This window comes from Takifugu rubripes, chromosome 1 (genome assembly GCF_901000725.2).
Source record: "Takifugu rubripes chromosome 1, fTakRub1.2, whole genome shotgun sequence".
Lineage (NCBI taxonomy): Eukaryota > Metazoa > Chordata > Actinopteri > Tetraodontiformes > Tetraodontidae > Takifugu > Takifugu rubripes.
The window spans coordinates 25,691,086-25,715,513 of record NC_042285.1 but is presented as its reverse complement, the minus strand read 5'-3'; the positions used below and the strand labels follow the sequence as shown (position 1 = coordinate 25,715,513).

Below are 24,428 nucleotides of genomic sequence, written 5' to 3'. Positions count from 1 at the left end.
CCTTTGGGACATGACTGCACACCACTGGCTGAGCTGGAGGCCTTGGTGAAGAGACTGGATAATCTTACAGAGCTCTTCATCAGTTAATTACCGTTCTCTCTTTTGCAGGGCTGGAGGTGGTGTGAAAGGGGGGGTTCATAAAAGGATCTGAAAGCCCCCCAGCTAAGCTCTGGGTCACTGATTGACTGCATCAGGGTACTGTACAAAGCAGGCTCACTTAAGGGGGGTGGGGCACATTATGAAGCCTTACATTAAAAGCAACATTTTGCTTGGGCAATAATTTATCCCACCTTAATCTGGATTAATGCTTATATGTTGGCTCAGTGCTGAAGGATATGAGACTATGCCATCAGTGCCACTTCTGCTTCTTTTGTGCACACTCTGATGTCAGATATGCAAAATGGAAAATTGTTTTCCATAAATGTTACACTACATAAATATTTGCAATGTTATATTGTGCAAATGTTTATATTTGCAGTTGCTGATGGAGAGGATTGTTGATAGAAATCTCTGCTGGATCCCCATCAGTTTGCCGGAAGAATGTCCGTGCGCAAGGGTCCAGGATAAAATGCGATATCGCTCAGAAGCAGAAAAAAAATACTGCTGACGGAAATATGGCAGAGCAAATTTGAAGGACAAAGGAAATGAACAGATGATGCTGCAGGCGAGATTAGTTGAAAGAAAACCTTCAGAATTCTGCCCCTCCACCAACAACTGTGAATAATTAATGAAGGCAAAAAAGCAGTTTGGGGAGAAGCTCCTCTGGTTTCTCTGAGGGGGCAATTAAACAAATTAAATACCCCCACTAAAGTACCCTCTATAAGCTACAGTGTATGCTTTAGGGATCGGGCAATTTAACATTCACCCTTTACCTCCATCCAGATGTGAGTGATTGATGTGTATTGGCCAGTTCTACTCTGTCTTTAACAGTGCAAAGACACACATAAACTAGTAAAGTGCTGTTGAAAAGACAGCGTCAGGTCAGACTCTCAATTGAGAGTGCAATTATTGACCCTTGGCAGACGTGTCAAGGTTCAAAGAACTCCTCGGAATGATCGATATCCATTATCCTTCACTCAATCCATCTCGGTTCACAGTCATGTCTCGAGATGATCACTCTGGGAAATTGTCTTCTCAGGAATGTTGGGTCTTTGATCTTTAGGTGTCTGGACTTGAAAGAAGTCAAACAACAAATCTGTTGCTGGCTTAAACCTACATTTTGTCTCCTTTCGCCACCGTCATTGGCCTCTTGTCGGCTTTACTTTCTCTCTCCAGGTCCCATCTGACTGGTTGAGAAATCCTCCACATGTGGGGTCCTTCTGAAGTCTGGCAACATTTTTCTGTGTAAACATCTCCGTTTACTTTGCCCCAATGCTTTCGACTCTCACGGTTTACCGTGTTTTTATGCTTTGTGAAACCGTCTCTTGTTCCCATTTTGTAGAAATCATATAATAATTCAAAAGACAACTTCATTTTCTTTGTGTTATTGCACAACACATCAGGAAGGATAACTCTCGGGTGATTTATGGGAGTTGTTGAGCTTTGTCATCCCCTCCCACCCACTCCTTTCGTTCATGAAGAGACTTTGTGCATGCTTCACTGAGCACATTGGCCTTAAACCTCCCATGCACGGAATCATAGAGGGAGCTTCAGGTTGGGATATTTGATATTTGATCTTTTTTTCCCTCCATTTTCCTGATCTGGTAATATGAATTTTTAAACCGCCCTGGAATCAGTTGATCCTCAGTTTTTAGCTGCCTCTCTCCTCAAACGTACTCTTAAACTACCGAAAGAAAAAAAAATGTCCCTCTAACCTGCCGCTTCAGAATGTTGGATGCCAAAGTCTACAATACAAACCACAATTACTTTCCAATTTCTTTCCAACCACATGATATTGCTCAAACCTACATTTTTGGCTGTATCTATGAAGTTGTTAAGAATCATGTTTGGCCAGGTTTCAGGGACATTTTGCCCTCTTCTTAATGTAGTGGACGCATCTTCTCAGGCCAAACTTCGTCTCTCATAGATGTCTCATGGACGAGCATCACGTCCTCATCAGTTCTGTTGTCTTCACAGGGTGACAGTGGCAACGTGTGGTTTCAGGAGTGTTGTTTTATGTCACAGCACGATCAGCATGGGATTTTGGCTAGAAATCCAACCAGCCCAGTAAATCCAGCTCACTGTTTTGAGATCTCATCTGATATTTGCAAATGTTCTGCAAATTAAAACTGTTTTTAGCTTTTACTCATTCCGTGCAAGACCCCTTATATGGCAGCTTTTCACATCTCACAGATGAGATTATAAGCCATGTATTCCTAACATGTACATACTGTTGGCCCCAACTGTGTTTCTTCTTGGCCAGAGTGCAACTTAATAGTCATTGTCTAAGTTATGTAAAATATTTAACAAATCACCAACAATAATTACACCCCTGTAACAGTGTGCATTTTTCTGTGCAAGTATGGACACTCCGAGGTTAAGATAAAAGTTAAAGGGACAATTTTTCACTCTCAACTGTCAGTGACATTCTCTAATTGAGGAGGCCCTCAGGACCCGGTTAGTACTTAGTGCCATGATAACCTCCAACTCTGGATGTGATCTGAGAACTCCTGTGGACATCTATGCATTCAAGTGTTCGGAAAAACAGTGCTCATTGGAAGTGGTAGTGACAGCACCCCACTGCCCTGCCTGTGTGTTTACCGGAAGGAGATGATACGAGGATCTGCTCATACTTTTGCGGGCCATGTTTTGATACAGAGTTGATGTATTGCAGCCTTTGCGACATGGCTACAAAATCCCTTCCGCACTCTTCCCACTAACATCTTTTATTTTTTAGACTTTTTTCCCCTTCCTTCTGTCTTTTCTAAGAGCCTGATCTTTAGCCAACCCAGCACGATATGGAACACATACTGTTTTTGACTGCTGGCTCTTGTGAAGTACTTTGGCTGTGTTTTATTAGACTTGTTTTATCTTGGAGAATCAATGCTGTTGGCAACAGCCATCCTTCATGATGTTTGATACGCATGTTGCATTTATTTTCATAGGCATGCTGTGTTAGAAAATTCTGAGCTTTGCTTTCTTACACAGAAACCTTATCTTTGGGTAAATGTTGAGATGAATAACTTGCTTAATATAGAGTTGAAGTAAGATGTCCAGACATGCATGCTGCACCAGGTCAGAAAATGACAATAGTTGGCTTAAAAGGATGTTACATACTTCTTTTCTATTAAATAGTGACCAACAAACCAGAGAAATTTAAATCAAAAGGGGACAGCAAAAAAATAAAATCATTTAACAACAAAAGGAGAATATGGACATCAGGTTTGCTCAGGATTTGTCTTTAAATCTGGGACATGGGAATCAGAGCCCTTCCTCACTACAAATCCCATGTTGTTTGGCACAACATCAGTTGTTATTTCAAGCTTAAAGACTGAAGAGATCTGTGGCTGTAGTTAACCTGTTGGTGGGATTAACGTGTACCTCTCGTATAAACATGTTTGCTCTGATATAGTTCCTTTAATTGGTCAAAATTCAGAAATGTCCCATTTCCCACTGGAGAATAATCTGTATAAAAGTTGCATCCAAACAATCAGATGTAGTTCTTTCAAGGTGACTTCGTTGTGAAGTTACAGGTCTGGAAAGATTTCCCAAACCGTCTCTATAATCCCTGTTTTTGTTAATGGCGATATCTTGGCAGTCACCTTTCCAGGGTGGTTGCCAAACACAACAATGTGATAACAGCTGGTGCCTTTATTAACTATAATCAATGATTTACTCAGGAACCTGTGGAGAGCTTCATCCATTAAATCCCAGGACAAAGAGACAGCTGAACAACAATTTTTGTGTTACCCCATAAAAGAAAACTTTAATATTTGACTCAGACAAAGACCCCAGACAAGATGGCTGCTCAGTATTACTCTCTTCTGGCTGCTTATCGTCTTTGAAATAGAATAAAAGACGTTCCCCCCCCCATTTCACTTCTGGATGACCGAGTAATTTCTTTCCTGCGTTCCACCTCACAGATGAAATACATGTAGGGAAAAGGAGGAAGCAGGAGGCTGCTTGGGCTACATTTTCCCCTCAAAATGAAAAGCAGGTGACTGTTCACTGAAGGACTATTTGGATTTTCGGAACGTGGAGAGCAGAAGAAAAGAGAGGAAGTAAAGATCGTGGAAGAAACAACTCTCTCCTTTTGAGTGTTTAGCTGTGAATTGATGCCTGTTGCTATTGTTCCATACACGGCTTACAGATAATGGAATCCCACAGGTTTCCTTTAACTATTGAACGTATTATGTCTTTTCAGATAAGTGAGCTTAAATCTTTAATTGGATCCAGGTCTGAATATACGTGGTCACTCTAATCAGATCTGTGTTTCTTCCTCACTGCTAATCTAGAAGTTTAATCTCAAGGATCTAGACCACCTGGCAGATGCAGGAGAATAGCAGCAAGAGAATACAGAGATCAGAAGGAAATAAGCATCTATTTCCGTCTTATCACCGCATTGAGGATAGGAAATTAACAGATGATTGATTGGCTCTTTTGTTTCAGATATTAAACCCTGATGTCTAACAGTGCCTCATATGTCTGGAACGCCATGTACTAATATTTATACACGTGCATTTAAGGGTGCTGTTTGTCTGACAGGAAATCATTTCTGACTAAATTATATGATCTAAAATCTGAGTCCAACCGAGTAGCCTCGTTTTGAGGGTGCTTATGTGGAGTTGGATTATGTCACTGATATACCAGTTGAGGGCGGCACGGTGGTGTGGTGGTTAGCACTCTTGCCTCACAGCAAGAAGGCCCCGGGTTCGATTCCCGGTTGGGATTGAGGGGACCTTCTGTGTGGAGTTTACATGTTCTCCCTGTGCCTGCGTGGGTTCTCTCCGGGTACTCCGGCTTCCTCCCACAGTCCAAAGACATGCATGATTGGGGATTAGGCTAATTGGAAACTCTAAAATTGCCCGTGAGTGTGAGAGAGAATGGTTGTTCGTCTATATGTGTTAGCCCTGCGATTGACTGGCGTCCAGTCCAGGGTGTACCCTGCCTCCGCCCATTGTGCTGGGATAGGCTCCAGTCCCCCCGCAACCCTCAGTGGAGGAACAAGCGGTAGAAAGTGAGTGAGTATACCAGTTGATACCAGAGAAATAAGCACTGGCAAGCCCCTGAACCAGCCACCAGGTCAAGTGTGGGGAGCCATTCTAACTAATGCCAAATGGTTTCTTCTCAGTTTGTGCTCCAAGCTCCATGACCCCATATTTGGCATGTCTAAATGTAATTCCTTGCTTGGGACAAGCACTTTTCAAACTGTGTCCCTGTGGTGCCAAAAGATGAGGCAAGAATGAGACTTCCAATACAGACAGAGCTGTTAAAGTATTCGAACATAAGATCAGTTTTGTTTATTACTGTATACTCCTGACTAGTGATGGGGCTCAAAATCTGGCTCTATTGAAGATTTCTGTCTGAATCTGTTAGGAGACACTCAAATGTGAAGAGTAAAAGTGGGAGGGGGGCACACAGATGGTAACATGTGACTCTAACCCAAGTGCATCTGGATGAAATGTCCATCCGTGCACATGGACTCCCATATGAGGGACAGCAGTGTTCCTACTTGCTGATTACGCAGATGACTGGACAGGTCTTGTTCTATCTTCTGGCACCGACAGCATGAACAATAGACTATTTAAACGTGTAAGGGGAGGGGCACTGTTGTGTCGCTGTATATGCTTTCTATTGACTTCATTCAGACTGTAGACCATCAATGAAATGCGGGGGGGGGGGACTACACATGCATGTCTTGTCAATAGCAGCTTGTCAGTCTGATATTCTCTTTGTCTTGACTTGGAACTTAATTATTTCAGCACAAGTGGCCCTTGTCTAATTGTAGGGGTTATGAAAGTTCTCAGTCATTTTATTTTTTATTTTTATTTTTATTTTTTGTAAAAGTTCGGCTACCCTGGTGTGAGTGTACACACGCACCAAAACACGCACACACACACACACACCAGTCTGCTTCCAATATATGAGGTAATTCATGAGGTGTTGAAAGTGGATGGCAGTGCAATCAGAGGTGAAATCAGTGTCTGTGCATGAGTCACACCTTGGAAGAGGTTGCAGTTAATAGTTTGAAGTTCTAAACTCGGCGTTTTGGTTACCTTATTGGGCTGGAATGTCTGTCTGGAAGCAGTTATAGATACTATAATATTACCCAACTGCTCCAATGATTCACAGCCACAGTTGGGGTCCAAAACAGGTATGTGATAAACACTCTTCTGTATGTAAAATAATCACCGCACACAAGAGTTTGGCATCAGGAGTAATCGAATACGTTGTTTTATTTAATGATTGCTATGAACTTGATACAGTTGTCATTGGCTTTATGGAATAATTGTAGCGTTAAGAAGGTGCCATCAATTGACTGTCAAGACTTTGTTGCTCAGTCCTGCAGTTACTTGAGAGTTTTCGTGCAAGGAATGTTTTGCTTCTTTGCTGCTAATTCTAGTTTTGAGATGTTTAATTTCTTTTAACAGATATCTGGCTCGAAAGCCAAGCTGGTGTAGTTCAGCATCTCCTACATTTCTTTTTAGTAAAGAAAAAAAGATTCTCTTGATAATTAGAAGAAAATGGGCTGTGCATCATACACACTCGTGTGTAGATGACTGTGTGAGTGCCTCAGTGTGTCTGGAGAGTGTTTGTGTGTGTCTACACATGTTTTAACCGTGTGCGCTAATGAGCGTGAGGCTGGAGATTATGCGTTCCTCTCTCAGGGAACTGGAGCCTTTTCCCAGGAGCTGCAGTGCATGAGCTGAAGGGGGGTTATGTGTACACTCTGACCTCAGCTTTTGGGGGTCCCGGTTGCCTGTCTAAAACCATTTCCTTCCTTTGTAGTGCATCTGAGAGCCAGCGCTGTGATGTGAATGTGAAGGACTGAGGCCATTTGCATGTTTTTGCAGCATGTACGAAGAGAACATAATCTCTGGGTGTACTGGCAGGTCTTCTTTTCAACCTTAAATCAAACCCTCACCCCACCCCCCATGCCTCTGCCTCTCACTCATATCTCACATGCTCCAAATTGACCCCCAAAGCAACAAACAAGCCATGAGCACCAGGCGCATTTCTAATGATGGGAAACAATTAAGTGTTCACAAAAGGGAGCGTCCCTCTATACTGCCCTTTGTGGCACTTACACACTTGTTTCAGGTTAAGTGACTTAGGGTGGGTTTTGGTTAAGGCTCCGAGGCCTGGTGAAGGGTTCTGCCTTTTGTTTGGCTTTGCAAAGACGGATGTGTCGGACTACCAGCCATTGAGTGTAAGAATGTTAATTTCCTCATGTATTGATTCAATGAATGACAGCTTTGCTTATTAAAACGCATCTTCATCCCTGCAGTAACATGTGTACTATACATATCTAAAATTGCCTCCACTGTTTACATATGACATACATTAGCCCCTAATGGCTCGGGATAAAGAGCACTTGGCTGTTAATATAAATGACTTCCAGATACATCCCTGAGTTACTGCGTTCTTACTAATGCAGTCAGTGACATGCACTTTTAATCTAAATAGAATGTTTAATATCAGGAGTTCTTTTCATGTCACGTCTGCTGGGTGGATGGATGCAGACTGGGAGAGTGTGAGAAGGTTCACTACTGGTCACAGAAGCTGCTGAATAGACTCTGAGATTGACACATTTCACATTCTTACCGTGCGCGCGCGCCTGTACAGGCGTTTGTGTGCAAGCGTGTTTGTGTGCACGTGCAGGAGAGAAAGTGATGAAATGAGCAGTACTGCGAGCCTTCAGCAGAGCCTGATATAGGAATAGTGCTCCATCCAAAAAAGTATCAGCATCTCAGCACACTGAGTGCATTTGGAACATTTACTTTTTAAATTGTTCTTTTATTCTGATTTACAGAGAAATGAATAACAAACAGACACTCGGTCCCCTCCACAGTCACCCGCTCTGACTACTATTAAACCGACTTATCGCCCTTCCCAATCCTCTCAAATCCATGCCGAGACTCCTAACCCAGCAGGTGCCAGCTGGAACTTTGGCATGGCGGCACCTTCAGGAGCACCATGTATAGATGCCAGGCTGAGGGCCGCAGCTCTGTTGCCAACATGGTGCAGCCTGCACAGCCATGCTTCTTTATTTGGGCCTAACTAGATTAAACTAATCGTGTTATGTAGTGGCGAGGCGTAGCAGGGTGATGGAATGACTGGTCGGCTGGCCTGCTGTTGCCATGTGGATGTGAAATACAAACATTGAGCCGTCGTACGGAGCCGGATAAACATCTGAAGGTACATCAGGCAATTCTACAGGTCCAAATGAGCTCATTTGGTGTGGATGACTATTTGAGACCCAATAATGAATGAATAAATCCTTAAACTGCTTTGGCTATTACAAATTATTTTCTAGTGATATTTACGGAAAAACAGGCATTTTTGTCATCCTGGCAAGTAGAAAAATACATTGTTATGATGGGTGATTGTGAATGGTTTCACAAAGGGAGAGTGTATGCATTTCATTCTTTGCTTCTCTCCATATGGGAATTCCTGTGAAAAGTCCTCCAATATGCCAACCACATGGCCATTTTTAGTCCAGTCTGGCATGACTACACACTTAATGGAAGCCTTGTGTCAGGACAGGACGCTAATCCAGCACTTCCTGACATGGGATAGCATTTCTTTTCTCTCTGATTCCTCTGTAGAACACGTGCACATTATGGGTGTTTATAAATATCAAAAACAGGATATTCCCAAGTATTTATGTTTTGGATTGAGTGCGTAGATAATGACTACATAAGTTTGAAATGACAGCTGGGGTATGTGTACAGCGGGATAAACACACGATTTTGACTTCCAAACTTCCCATTTGAGTAATCAACTAACCCCCTACACAACCTAAAGTCAGCAATCCCCTGGTGTGAGGTGCCACTGGGCTCCCTCATAGAACTCTGATTGAATCCTGAATTTGACCACTGCTTGGCTTAAAATGTGGAAGGCTGAAAGGAACTGGGGAGCTGTGATGCAAAACAGCAGGCCGCAGATAATGTTTAACTGAGGAGAGGGCGTGTTAGAGTTGCGTAAGACACCTGCCACCGGGAAATGAGAAATCCAAACAGCGTCTTCCTTTTTGAAGTTTTGTGCCAGGACTTAAGGGGATATTTTTACCACCATAATAAAGCTATGAATAAATCTTTCTCCAGCACTGTAGCATTATTAGAGCTATTTTTCATCCTGTCTTTCGTTCCCATACCTCAGTGATGGATAAGTATGGAACAACGGCATAAACTGGATGTGTAAAAGCAGATGTTGTTTTCCTCAATACTTTTGCTCTCATATTCTGCCACATATTAGGAAAGCAAATAAACACACTAAAAGATTGTTTGGCGCTGAGCTAAGTGACGCTTTTGTGGCCGAACACTTGCTTTAACAAACACCTGGACTCATTAAAGACACCAGGATTTTAACATTTCATCTCTTTTGTCTTTGTTGCTCTTTCCTGAACTGCAGCCAGAGGAGCTGGAGGCTCTTCACTCTCACACTTTCCGGGCGAAGACATTCAAGAAGGCCAAGCACTGCAGTGTGTGCAAACAGAACATCGGTGAAGATGGCCTCATCTGTAGAGGTAAAGCAGCTGCACAAATGTTCGATGGAAATAGTTATAACTGCAAATGGACCTATATTCTGATCATTTCACTACAATGGAAGAATCATAAAAAAATGTTGCTGCACACATCAAAGTAAACTACTTCAGTGCCCTTTAATAAAACACCTGACATTTAGTATAAGACGTTGGCTTCCCCAATCTTGCTTGCTCTGCTTTGCTTTTATCCCATCTAAATTCTTTTGGTCTAAAATTCTGGATCCATTGCCACTATTTTGATGTTTTTTCTCCAAAGGCATAAAAGAAGCTAAACTAGAGCAACGTTTAAATGAGTGCGAGCCATCAAAACTTGGTTAAGCTGCCAGTTCTTTTTCTTGCTTCTATTGTCTTATTGTTTTTGCAGGACTCCACATTTGCCAACTGGCTGAAATCGAAGTAAACCATGAAACAACAAACAATTGCAGGAAATAAAATGGAGATTCAATAATAGATGTGGTCACCATTTCCAAACATGCACTTGAACCTTCCCATCTGGTGCTCCGGACGGGTTTAAACAGAATCGAGCTCAACGCAGCGTTACCTTTAGTGGAAATGTCTGTTTTCAGACAGATAACAGCGACTGAAACCGTACGGAAACGGATGGATGTTTGGTTTGGCAGGCGAGGGGAGAATACTCAGCCTGCCCTTTCCCAAACCTGACACAGAGCAGGTAAATGTTTGAAGGCCACGGCGTCGAAAAACAGGAGAGCAGTAGACTGGTAGACAACATGAAGGCTTTGGGACATACGGATATTTAGGAAATGCTGTGCAATCACCTGCATTTTCACCAAGAACAGGAGTGCATGAATGTGAGCATAAGGTAAATGTGAGCCCTGATGCGCACGTGCATCTCACAGAAACAAGAACGATGCTTCAATACCAACTGGTTTTACTGCAGTGCTCACAGCAGTGCACTTGACTTTGTCCATTATTCTACTGGATAAATAATGTTCAGCCGTGGATGCAGACAGTTGCGTAAATGTCTACATAAAAAAGTGTAGGAGTGCAGCAGGAACCGCTGTGCACAAGTGATTTATGGCAGAAATAAACCCCTTGACAGGTCTGAGTTTGGGTCTGATTTAATTTAAGTTTAGTTGCTCATTTGACTCTTTCAGGTCAGACCAGGGCATGGTCACGTGTGTGTGCGCGTGTGCAGAATTCTCTTTTTGTTTTTATCTTTGCTGTGATTAATGACCCCCCCTTTCTGCAAAAACAGACAACTGTGGCGTGGAACAAAGAACTATTTTCATTTTATTTTGCTTTAAGATTTAAGCATCACACTGAAAAAATAAATAGAAAATTGCCCAAAGCAATAAATATGATTTCTGGTACAGCGGACTGTGGGTTTAACTAGAGGGACGTATACTTTGTAGAACACCAACTTCCAGATCCAGTTTTGAGCAATTTGATCATGTAGTTATTTGGATGTAGATATTCAGCAGCCTGTCCAGCTGCATTCCCGCCTCTCTCCCACTGACGGCTGGGATGGACTCCGGCACTTGTGATGGACTTAATTAGGAGTAAGTGATGAATAAGTGCACTTTCCATTTCTCAGAACTGAAAGTGCAACAACCTCACAATTTTACATAACCATTGTGTTTGAGGCACTTTCTCTGTATTTAATCTGAATATCTGACACCCGATTCCCTATAGAAAGGTTACTGTAGCTGTCCAGGTTAGCTGTGGTTGAAATATCCTTTTGAATTCTTATAATATTTAACAATAAATTCAAATTCAGGCTTGGTTTTTCAGCATTTCCCTTTTTTTCTCTAATAACACTGCAGTCACATGGCCTCACAATAATGCAATCTCTTGGACTTCCTGTCTCTTTAGTGGTTGCCAGGATACAGGGGTTTAGTTGCTTTGACAATAGCATGTTGACGCAGGTCAGGACCGCAGTTTTCCAGTCAAAAACTGAAGCTCTTTGTGGTGGAGTATTTTAAGAGAACTTGACCTGAGGGCAGGAAGTGGCTTTTATATTCCCCTGCTGTGATGCAGGTCAGGATGAATCCATGTGTGCTGGGGTGGGCTGGTGCAACTCTGTTTTGAATTTTAAAGTTCAGCTGCAGAGTGTATGATCTAATGTTTAATCTAATTTATGAGAAAAAATATTTTAGTTATTATTAAACTCATCCCAAAGGGGTCTCTTTTCAGGATTAGTTTTGCAATTGGTGTTCTCCTCTTTCAAAGACAACTTTTCAAAGTTCAAAACGCTCTCTAACAATTCTGCAAAAGTCTTTTGGCAGCACTTTTATGTAAGGGGTGTAGCTAGACATTCAACATAAACACAGAGCTTCAAAGAGTGGGCGGTGTGTGTGCGCGCGTGTGTGCGCGTGTGCGCCCGTGTGTGTGTAGGTTATCATAGCGCCGTTCTTGACGACTGAGCTCATGGAGCTGGTATGCAGCAAATCCCATATGGGTTAAAAATCAAACACAGAAAAGACTCACCACATATAGAACTTTAGCAGCGTTGGAGACGGGATCACCGATGAGGAGAAAGTCCCCCAACATAAGCGTGGTAAATGTAAATATTGCAGATAAGTCAGAGCAGGTATAAAAGGAATGTTTATTTTTCACAGCTGGTTCTAGTGAACTTCAGTTTAAAATTATGAATCAGAGATGAAGAATTCATAGGAAAACTACCATTGTGAGAAATCCACCAATGCTAATTAGATTTGAGTCTGAATTGTGTGTTTGTGTGTATGGGGGGGATCTCAAATTACCCCTGTTATCCTCGGTAGCACCGTATGCTGTACAGCACCACCAGAGTATGTTAATGTGAGCATCAGTGCTGTGGGGCAGCTCATTATCCTAATGGTTTAAGAAGAATATTGGTTTTCAGTGGCTACTATGTCTCCCAGTCTAACGTCATTATGGTAATCTACCGGACTGACTACGGACTGACTTTTCATGAACTCTTGGCAGCAGATGGTGGCTCACTGTGATGTCCAGTGATTTATAGAGCCTGGAAACCACGCAGGTGAACTTTTGCACCGTTGTCTACCTGCCTGCACTCGTTGTCGCTCTGTGAAAACTGCCCAGTGCTGTTTAACCCCTAACATGACTGTACATTTTAATGTATTGTGCCAGCAGTGAAGGCAAACGTGGCAGCTGGTAATGTAGTTAGGGTGCCACCTGTCGGATGATTGCATGTATTGCAAGTCAACTACAGTTGAACCTTTTTCCAGATGCCTTTAAAATACATTTTTTGCATTGCTCATTTTCACCTTCTTGGTGTCAGGGGGTGTTTCCTTGTCTTTTAGTAAAAGGTTATTGATATATCATTTTTATATTTACAATGATTCGTAATTTTTACTTTGCATGAAATATTGTGAAAATATTGGAAAACACTGGAAATCTTGAGTTTATGCCACAGAAAACAACATAAAATAATCATATTGTATATTGTAGTAGTAAAGCAGTCACGATGTCATAATAACCAATAAAAGAAGAGCATGTGCGCTGCCAGGGGGCAGTAGAGTCTTTTTTAAACTTGATTCTGTGGATGCAACTTGTGTCTCGCGTTGAATTTCAGTCCGATGTGATTGTAATTTAACAGACCTTTTGTTTCATACATGTGTCATTTATATGGATAAACAAGGGAAAAGGGATGCTATTTAATAGGCAGTTGTGTTCATGAACATGCACACAAGCACACAGGATGGGCACAAATACATGTGATCAAAGGTAAAAGCAGACGGATGACACAACATGGGTCTGTGGGGATTCTTCTTCAGGATTTTTTGTGTCCCGTTCAGGAATTTTACATGTTTGGAAAGTCAGCACCTGGAGCGAGGTGGGGCTTCACCCCCAGAACCTAGAACACTAGTGAACATGTGTAGGCTACACAATGAAACTCATGAGTCAGATGATGGAGGGTGTTGACAAGTGTGGTAATTACTCTTATTAGTACTACACAGGAACTGCTCTGAGTACTGAATGGTATGGAAACACCATCATACTGCAGTTCAGGCTTCTTCACTGCAGGACCAATCAGAACAATGGAGTAACGGTGGCATAATCAGGTTTACTGCTTACAAAAACACTAATTTGGGGAGAGAAACTGTGGGAAAGATGGACTAAGACACTTCAGGAGACTTTAATCTTTCTGAGCAAGACTTAATGTGAAGCTTCCTTGTGGATTTTTTTTCTTGTCTAAAAAAAAAAAGAGAAAGTCTGTTAATAATCCAGTTAGTCCTGCTCAAAAACAATAAAATGGGATTAGGCATTTGAATTTCAACTACAAGTACAGCTTCTGCCTTGCCAACAGTGTATTGTGCATGAATTATATCACCCTTACATGCCCTGCAGGCCCCCTTATGAGAAACAAAAATATTGGCCCTTACGATCTGTATGTGTAATAAGAAAGCTAAAATAGGTAGGAATATTTGAGACTGTCAGCTTAGAGAAACTAGATTTAGTTGTAAATATGCATGTACTTAAACATGGAATCTATTCTTTATACCCCTAAACTCAATTTTCTGTTTGTCTGTTTGGATAATTATGATTTCGGAAGGCTTTTGTGGGACCCAAAAAGCTTCCCCGCTGTTCCTCATTCATGGGCGTCGTTGTAATAGTGTGACATGCTGTTCGTGTCAGCGCACGGCTTGTCCACACGTGAGTGCCCACGTGACGGTCCGGCGGCACATGAGGCCGAAGCGAAGGAAAGAGGAAGAGGAAACGCTGCTGCCCTGCCCTTTGATTGTGTTCAGTGTTCTAAGTGGGTCCAGCCCAACCCTGTGGGAGTATCCATGTATTCCAGGGAACAGAGGTGGGGTGGGACAGCAACCCCTGTCACATGCCCTCACCTCTGACTCTGGTGTTTGTAGACTACTGCTATACTCTGATAGCAGTTGGTCTTCACCATCACTGCCATGATGTGAGCTTTTGTTGCTCTCTAATTCTATTATTCATCATTTCCCCACGTGTTTGTTACGCTTCCTCCCTCTGTCTTTCTAATACGCACAAACACCCGCTCCTACAGGACCATGACCCCCTCTTCCTTCCCTCCACCAGGAACATTCAGCTCTGTTTATTCTCCAAAGCTCAGTTTCCTAACAAGGTAAAGCTCCAGCTGCAGCGACTCTGGCCTCGGCTATTTCACACCCAATATGGAAGTCCTGCTTCTTCCCATGTGGTCCATGAGTATTGTTTACAGGGGACTCACAGGCTCGGAATGGGGCTCCTGATGTTGGAGTCCCATCTGGAGTCCTTTGTCACAACCTCAGCTGAGTTGTTTTTAGATGCACTTTTATGTCTTGGATACTTGAAATGACAATTTCTTCATGCCAAAGATGCTTCGTTTTAGTTTATTTGTCAGCCTCTCGAACATCCACGCTAAAATAGACCACGTGAATCAAAGACCTCCATTCAGTTTGACCTTGAAAACCTTTAATACCTTTGAAACTCTTGGAAATGTATATCCACGGTGACAACCACACTTCAAGCTCTCTAATTAAGAAGTTTAAGATGTTACCCCCCAAGCACAAATATAGTCTTAAATAGAAACTAGCTGCTCTGTAATATAACTATGGATTTGGGTCAACAAAAAGGAGTTGTTTTTTAACTTACACTTTTTTTAGTACCGGTATATAGAAATAATTCTATCATTTCTATTTTCGTCTTAACCATTCAAGTAAAATTTTGTAACTCTTTAAACATCTGTTTGTTTGTGACCTGTTGAGTTTCTCACATTAGCACCATTATTAACTCATTCATCCAGGTCTCACTTCTGATCTGTGTGGCTGCCTTAAACACGTGCAACGGGTTAACGTCTCTCAGGAAACTAACTAATTAACTAAGGGATTATGCTGGTTCCTTCTTTAAGAGAAGGTGTGTGTAGTGTTGTGGTGCTTTAAAATGACGTGTCCTAAACCCTTCCATCGTCTACAGCAACGCGTGAGAATTACGAGGTGATGTCTGGAGCTGCGGGGATCACAGGATTTTATTAACACACTAGAAATGATTGAAAAGTATATAAGAAAAACAGGATCTTCATCCGTACACACTGGGTTAGCATCAGTCATTTAATAGCTGATCACTGCAGATATTCCTCATTTTAAAAACTAGTCCAGGACGGGAAGGAACTGCTCATTACATTACATAATAGGTGGTGTGTTCCAGTAAAAGCATACCATCTCCTCTCTTGTTTGTGAAATGTACTCCTCTGCACAGTGAGATGTGTGTTTATTCTTTTTCCATGATAATTTAGGACTCAGGATCCAGGTGTTGCCTCCTGTTGACCTTTGTGTTTCCTCTTTAATTTTACCTCAGGAAAAAGGTCTCATCAACATGTCTGTGTGGGTTTTTTTTTTTGTTTTGTGTTTCTGGACTCGGCAACACATGTACAAATGAATAAAGGCATTCTGTAAAGATGACACTTTTTAATAACCTATCAACACCAGTCCCAACAAGATGAGGAAAAACAAATTTGCTTTTACCACGTGGGCTCTTGCCCTTTTCATGGCCTCCAGCTGCACACAAATGAGACTTAGATTAGGAAACAAGGCAGCAAGGTGATTTAATGTTCTCACCTTCTTTTTTTCTCTAGTGTGCCGGACAGCTTGCCATAAGAAGTGTGAAGTCAAGGTAAGATTCATGATTCATAGATTTGTTTTATTCACACCTTAACTACTAAACACGAAGAAAAGGTGTTTATTTTTCCATATATATGGAACAGGGAGCAAATGTACTTGTGTATTATAGTCAGCTACTGTTCTGTGCATGTGTGTGTGCACGTGCTGCAGCAGTGGACCTTCTGTAGTTTGTAATTGGCTAAGAAAAAAAATCTAAAGAATGTCTAAACAAGTCCTCTTTGTACCGGAATGTGTTTATATTGGAGACATGCTTGCGTCTTGGACATCACCCTGTATCTAAAAATAAAAGACCTCTGGATGAAGCAGCCAGTTTCTTCTTCTTGTCTTGGGATTCGAGTTACGTAGGAGAAAAACAGAGCGATGGAGGTGAGGTTCTTGCAGGGCTACCGCAGAGGGATGGATGTGTTTATCCCATGTGCAAAGTTCTAGCACAAAAACAATGAAAGCACACCTATGTAGGTACACACCCCTCATCTGGAAGCCATTATTTAAATTAGTGCTGCTTCCCAGGTTTGCCAGTTGCTCCCTTACAGGAAATGCCAGCGGTGCAAGACATAGGCTCCTGCTAAATATGAGGTACATGACTGCAGTGCTTTAATAAGGATCTGAAAGTCACAAATGAATAAGGAGACATAATTTAGAATTATGAGGGGAAAAATAATACATTTTCATCAATCCGTGTCAGTTATATCGTGGGGATTGTTATTACAAATACCATTTAGAGGTTTAGAACATTTACATTTGTAATATCCAGGTTAAAATAGGCAAAATAAAGGCTATTGGTGTGTGTGTGTGTCTGTGAGAGAATGTGTGTTTCCATCAGATGTCATGTAGGAGGTGGCACTGAAGTTGCACAGAACATACTCCCTATGTCTATATCTTTAAAAACAGACATTCCATCACCACAAATCACAGGGGCATTTCCTTTCGTAAACATTCCGACCAAAAATGTCAAAGATTCGGAAGGAAGCAATTTACTAACAAGCTTGAAATGGGAAAACAAGGGAGTGACCATGACACTCTTGATCAGTATCTGCAGGGCAAAACTCTCATGTGTCAATAATGAAAAAAAGCTCTCTGTAGCTGCTGCCCCTTCTAAATATTAATACTATCCAAGCAACTCCGAAGTTAGTAACTCTTATTTAAAATAGTTAATGTCAGTTCCCTGCAGCCCCTTTTTACTCATTACTTCTCATTAAGTTTCTTCTCTCTATTTTACAGTCATATTACTGTTACCTGTTTCACAATAGAATTAAACTGTAACTGTTATTAATGTGTCTGAGTGTGAGGAGTTCCAGGTATCAACACATCCCATGTGAGCTTTCCAAAGGTACACAGCTGAAAACACCATCCCCACTCTTCATTAGTTCAGCCTCTGATAGTTTGGTGGCACTTGAAGTCAAAAATAAGCTGAGGTGCTGAGAACATGTGATTAGATTTCACTTATCCTCCGTTTCCTGATACGTGTGTTTAGAGAAGGAAATCACCATGTTCCACCGTTAATGAGTGCAGAGGTTTAGGGAAGCAAGTGTTCTTGGGACCGTGAGATCACGTTTGTTGGCTTGAGTGCTTTAGTTCCTCCTAAAATTCAGGAGGTCTGTTAATCACTAAACAACCCAAGTAATTTTACATGTATATGTGAGGCCTGTCAGATATATATATAACTGTATCATCTGCATAGAATATTTTCTAGTATAACATGGAACCCATACATACATTAAATAAACAGATCATAAACAGACATTATTTCCCGACTTTTCTCTATGTGTTAAGTGTAAATAAGTTTCAGTATCTGTTTAGAATGATGAGTTTGTGTTATTGAAAGACAGAATATTTGTTTGATGAAAAAATTACTAGAGCCTTCAAAATTTAGGAGAGTGAGCAGCCAGAAGTCTAGATGTACTCAGGTACATTGCTTGGGTACATAAAACTCTGTTTATTCCATTATTTCTATTATCTTTGGATAAAGAAATATGTGTTTGAGGTCATCCGTTCCAGATCCAAACACCTGTATTCACTCATGTGAGCGTTTGAAAGAGAACATCGCGTCTGGAGTTGGCCTCCTCCTCACCTGCTGATCACAGCTTTGATTTATAAATACTCTGGCACCAGCAGAAAGGTAGACTTTAAAGAAAACATCCTTCAACTTGAGTTAAAGCTCCCGTCGCGACCCGCCTACGTTGGGCTGAAGTTCCTGAAACTTCATATTTCAAATGGTTCTGTTCTATTGTTCTCGTCCATCTGGAGTTGCATCTGATGGATTTTCATACTTCTGATTTATCTTGAGGGTTATTCAGGATTGGTTCAACGCGTTACCTTAAACCATGTATATTTACAATAAATATTAAGATTTAATTACAGACTATAATTACAGGAGCTAAATCCAAAATCCAGGTTAGGTCTGGGTTTTTGACATTCTAGGATGTTTTTTCCCCTTTTCCCTCATGTTTCCAAATGGGTTCTGTCATGACATGGAAGTTCACACACCTAAGTTGGCTCAGTCTCCCCCAGCTGTTAGCAGCTGTGACATCCATGGTTAGTTAGTTATGGCAAAGCAACATGTTGCTTTTGAGGAACCTGGAGATCTGCATATTGTATATCTTAGTATCCCAAGTTCTAAAGAGCTGCCAGTGAATTTGCAGGATCTGGTTTTTATCTTTGTCATAAACCAATGCGTAGTTCTTCCGGCATCTTTTAGTTTAGCCAAAGTGTGCTCCAGAATAGGCCTAGTGTTAATGTCCAAGGTGGGATTGCTGACGTGTCGTAATATAATGAGAAATCCCAATGGACAGAACAGCCTCAAAATCGGTTTCATTGCATCTTGTCATTTTTCCTCAGCTGCAGCTGTCAAGATCATTTGGCGTGACTATCTTTTTTCCACTGGCATCCTTTGGAGTCCACCTTAAATTTTATTAAACATTAATTGGAGACTGCAAAACCAGAAAGCCGAGTTGTAGCCTTAGCTTAGTATGTGCAGAATAACTCAAGGTAGTCCAAACTAGCTAGTCTTGTTTTCTATTTGTTTTATCCAATTAAGGATGGAGCAACGCTGTTTTAAAGTCATAACCCATTTATTATTATCTGCCTATGCCTCATTACATAACCCAGGGTGAAAAGTGGTATTGAATCCCTGTAACAACATTAACAGCTTCCTTCCTCCTCTCTGCAGCGGATGAAACATGGTGAGAACTGAAGCTTACAGTAGGAAGGGAAGCAGTGGGGGGCAGGGAGTGAACGCTTTTTAATAATAACATACAAGCTGATGTGATTCGGTTACGATGGAGGCAGGAACCGGTGAAAGGGGCACAGGGTGTGGCAGAGACTGTTCACGGTGTTGTAGATTGGTATTCTTCCAATGTGGTCGTGCAAATTAGCTTTTACAGTTCTGTGTAAGTGAATTTGCAGTCACAGGACAGAAAACACGTTTACCGTTCTGCCCATAATGACATCAAGCAGGAGCACAACAGCAACGAGTGCATGTGACAAATCACATGCTTTCTCTTCCCGGAGTCCATATTGGATTTAAAATTCAGCTTCTTTATTTAGATTCTTACATTTTCCCCACCTTTTTTCTACTCCCCAATTAACCACCATCAGATTAAAGTCTCATGGAAATCATATCATTTATGCCCATATAGATGCTTTACACGACCAAACAAGGATTTTTTTAAAATCTGTTTTCTATCTTTTTTCCATCTTCCATCGAAAAAGCTTTCTTAAAATAGCAAACTTGGGTCTTGAAATTCCAGACGGATACGCAACTACAGTCTAACCATCCAGGGAAGGAACAAAATAGGGTGGTTGCGATGGATATGACAACCTCGGTTGCCAGTAACATCGGCAGAAACAAAACAAATTCAGAAAAACAGGAATGCAAAAAAAAACAAAAAAAAAACTGAAATATTAGCCCCAACAGATGTTGAAGGGTAACGCCAAACCGGTCCCGGTAGTGCCCAAACTGGATGAACGCTTTCATCCAGACAGAAGACAGAGTGGGCCTACAAGCACCAGAGGAACTGTGGGGACAGTCCCAACCCAGCGGTACGAATCTGATGTTTATACATCAGCACCAATATGGGTGTAAAAATTACACCACCAAGAAGAAAACCAGAGGTTCAGCTACTGCGTTTTAGGGCTTCATGGAATCCAAAACAATCATTCGTCAGCGTTAGCTGCTTGTGCTACAGTGTGAAGGTTATTGGATTACACAAGGAGCCGTGGCTTTCTGCCATGTGTTTAGTAACTGCGTGGTCGTGACTTGTGCGTGGATACAGGGGAGAAAACAAACAGAAACACCCAGCGACATGAGCCTGCAGAAACAGTTGCACATATAACATTATCAGTCATTTCCTCTGCCCTCTGAATCAATTTCAAAACCTTTATTTTTGTCGAGGAGCTGCTCTTGGGCATGTTTAATAAGAGGAAAACGAAGGAGAGAAAGTAAAAGATGGTCAGGTTCAATTTAAATCTGTCATATCCGATCAACATGCTGTTTGGGTGTTTGAGAATGTTCCACTGGCCGGTGGGCTGAAGCCATCTGTTCGGCTCTGTTGCTGGGAAAGCCTGAGTCACACGTGTGAAACTGGACTCCAGACATTTCTCCTTCCCCATGCCTCTCCACCTCTTTCTTATTGTTCATTTATTAACATGTTTGATTTTATTTGTTCTGTTATTCTATTTTTTAATGCTAATTCTTTCCAAGTAACTGCCATGGTAGCTTTAGTTAAACTTGAATTTCATAGATTTATGCACAACCTTTAATGAAGTCAAAATCGAAACGGAACAAACTTTATTTTGAAAGTTAAGTTGTCAGACATGAAACTGTAGTTACGGCTCTGTTATCATGTCTAGCACAGCCGTCCAGCATCTGCAGATGTTCATACCAGTCCAAGCAAAGGGGACATTTTTTCTTTGGAATAAGCTAAAAAAGTGAAGTTTTTATTTTGAAATCCAAGCAAAAGACAGGAAGTGGCCCAGACTTGGCCTTACGCGCAGACAGATAATTTTCACATGTTTTCAATACCTAGCCTACAGAGGTGGTATGTGTAATGGCTTTGAAGTGAGCCGAATAAGAAAAACAAGGGGAATTCCCACTTCCCTCAGACCAGCCGGGTCCCTTCATTAAAGGTGTTGTGTCGCTATAAACAAACATGTTGTTCAGCTACCGTGAACCATATGTCTCCCCCCTGGTGGCCCTGCCTTCATTCCTTCCTGGCCCCTTGTCATTAATAGCGTATTAAATAATGCGGACTTATCCAACATCTGGTGAACACAGCTTCAAGTAAAGGTGCTACTTTTGGAGCTCCGCCCCATGAAACTTCAGGGAAACATCAAAGGCGGCGGCCATTCTTTCCAGGTTGCGCCATAATGTGCTACAAATTTATAAAGACGTCCTCGTCGGCTACTGTTTAATAACTGCCAAGGCTGTGGAAAATCGAGCGGTGTGTATGACGTGATGGACGTGATTCCAGTGTTTGTGAGATGCTCCTGTGTCTTTCTTCACAATGTGCCAGATTTAAAAGGCGTTCGGGGCAGCCTGGTGCATCACAGATCAGATCTGGTTACAGATCTGGTTACTCTGGCATTTTCACTCTCTTGTTAGAGATTTTTATATAAACGGCAGGATGTAATTTGACAACTTTGGATGTTCCAGCGTGTTTCCTTGTTTTATTTGTAAAACTAAACAGAAAATCAATAGAAAATGTCATGTGAGCGCAACGTCCCTCCTCATTTAGACTTAAGCACAAGTGGAACAGGTTAAGATGCACACTGATGAAACCATAGAGGATGATGCCACTTGGACTGGTCAAATGAACCAAGATATGGTCTTTCCAAAACTTTCCTCACAACGACAACTAATAAATGACGCCACATTTCTGTTGGTCAACGTGTGGGATTGAATTCAAGGATTATTTGCTTGCAGGACAGATGACTGAATGGGGAAAAAGTGTCCCGTTGACATTGTTTGACAGTATAATTGCTAAAATCAATGTATTTATTGGTGGTGTCTGTCTACTGTAGCATCTGGTGTGTGCGTGCGTGCGTGTGCGAGTGTGTGTGTGTGTGTGAGAGAGAAAGTGAGAGAGCAAAGGAGCGACACGGGAAAGGGGAGTGGAGAGAGAGAGAGATTCATATTTAACCTGTAACTTGAGAAGCTGATAACAAGGAGAAAGTGAAGAATGAGTTCTTGAGTTGTGTGTGTGTGTGTGTGTGTGTGTGTGTGTGTGTGTGTGTGAGAGAGAGAGAGAGAGAGAGAGAGAGAGAGAGGGAGAGAACCAACGCGACGGAGAAAGGAAAGATCTGCGCTTTCGTCTCCTGTCCCTCCACCCTCCTGATCTCCCTGGGAAATTCAGCCCAATATTTTTTTTTCTACTTTCTCGTTGCTCATGTGTCTCCCTTTTCAGGAGGAGGGTAAAATGTCCTGAACAAGAGGGAGGAGAAAAAGAGGGAAAGGGCTCCAGCATAGCTCACAGCCAGACTCTGAGTGCTTATTCAGTGCTGAGTGCTACTCTGCACCTTTTCCAGCTTGGGGATGTTAAGATTTGCTTTTGGCTGTAGTTCTGCCCACTCTCGCGCCGACACTTAAAGACTCTTTAGACATTTTCATGCTCATTTTCCTGGAGGAGGAGTGAGAGACCAGCTAGATCTATTAGCCCGGAGGCTGAAGACACGCATCTGATCTCCTTTCTCAGCATTCACACACTCATGTAAAGTCCTTCAGCAGTACGGCAACACTGAGATTTACTGGATTTACTGTAGCCTTAGTGGTCTGGTTGGAGCAGTGCCGCACAGAGGGGGGAGGACGATGCAGGACTAGAACCTATTTGGACAGAGAACCAGAGAGCCAAAGCCAGGACACACACAGACACACTCACACTGAAACAGGATGGCCACTGCGGTGTTTCAGGTAAGGAGCACGGCTGTTTGTGTGGTATTCGAGTGCCCGGCTGCGCTCTGTTTAGCAGCAGATAATTGGCCGTGTGGATCAGCTTGATTCGGTGAAATGCTGTCAGATGTTCTGCTGCAGCTTACATGGTGTTTATGGAGGGGTACAAAGTTTATGCGGGTGGATGTGCGTTGGTCTGTGTATCGTCACCGCTGAGGGCAGTGGGCTTTTTTTTAATACTTGTGTGTGAAGCCTGTGAGGTGACGACAGGATTGTTGCACCAGGGCTGTAGACACTGTGGCAACATTTTAACGTGAGCAGACCTAATTTGGCATTGATTATGCTGTCCCCATTGTTTGCTAATGCATTGTTCATTTACGAAGCCTGTTTGTTCGGCTAAACAATGATTGCTTTACTGCCGTTGTTTAACACTTAAACCCTGACATCACAGGCATCAACAAACAAAAAGGCTTTTATAATTTATTGACATTACAGACCGTTTTGCTAGTTTCAGTTATTTAACATGACCCACGACAGGTGTCACTTGTTGCCAGAATATCAACACTTTTCCAGACACACGCTTAATCCCCCCGACATTTTTGCATACAGTATGTCACACATGTGCTAGCATACCGCAATTATCTTGTAATTCAGCCAATACTCGCCAGTAGCCACAGTCTGTGTGAGACACACACGGACACAATCTGTCAGACGACTGTTTTCGAACATGGGAAAAGTGAGGTAATAAGGGTATTTGTATGCAATGTTTGTGCCTGTGTGTGGTCTCATTGGCTTACCTTTCTGTAGTTCTTGGCCCACCATCATGAAGTAGATTGATGGTGTTCCTCTACTTCTCTTTTCATTTTCCACTTTGCAAGGTACACTAGACCTTTCAGGCCATTGAAGCTTTCAGCAGAACGTACAGACGTGACACTTTCTGAGGTCCAGACACAGTCTGAAAAACAAGCTATCAACACATGTGGTAGAACATCGCACTTCATCCCCTGAAAATGCCCGTGAGAACATGTGTCTTTTAGCTTTCGCCGAATGATAGGAGCGAGTCTGGAGCTGTAAACTCAGGTGCAGTTCATCACAACGGGCCTTTCAAACGTTTCACAGGAAAAGAGAAAGCATGAGAGAACCTGACAGCACTTAATAGGGAAGTTTCGGCAGCTATGATGAAACAGAGGGAAAGGATAAGAGACCATTGTGAAAGTAGAGAGCGTGCTATGCATCACTGTTTGGTTTTTGTTTGATATGTTTGGTTATTATTTTAGGGAGGATTTCAGGGTGTACCGCC

At 42.0% G+C, this 24,428-nt stretch overlaps 1 protein-coding gene across 7 annotated transcripts in view; it reads left to right on the top strand.

Annotated features, from left to right (window-relative positions):
- Positions 1-24,428, top strand: part of tns1b (tensin 1b) — a 95,618-nt gene that overhangs the window by 18,202 nt on the left and 52,988 nt on the right. For 4 of the 7 annotated variants that reach the window (XM_029851163.1, XM_029851182.1, XM_029851158.1 and 1 more), the window contains exons 2-3: positions 9,514-9,628; positions 16,197-16,234. In XM_029851163.1, the coding sequence (XP_029707023.1) occupies positions 9,514-9,628; positions 16,197-16,234 (153 nt within the window). Of the gene's footprint in view, positions 1-113; positions 196-9,513; positions 9,629-16,196; positions 16,235-21,666; positions 23,150-24,428 lie in introns of those variants that run through there. The other 3 variants (XM_029851188.1, XM_029851186.1, XM_029851196.1) reach the window with 2 other exon arrangements.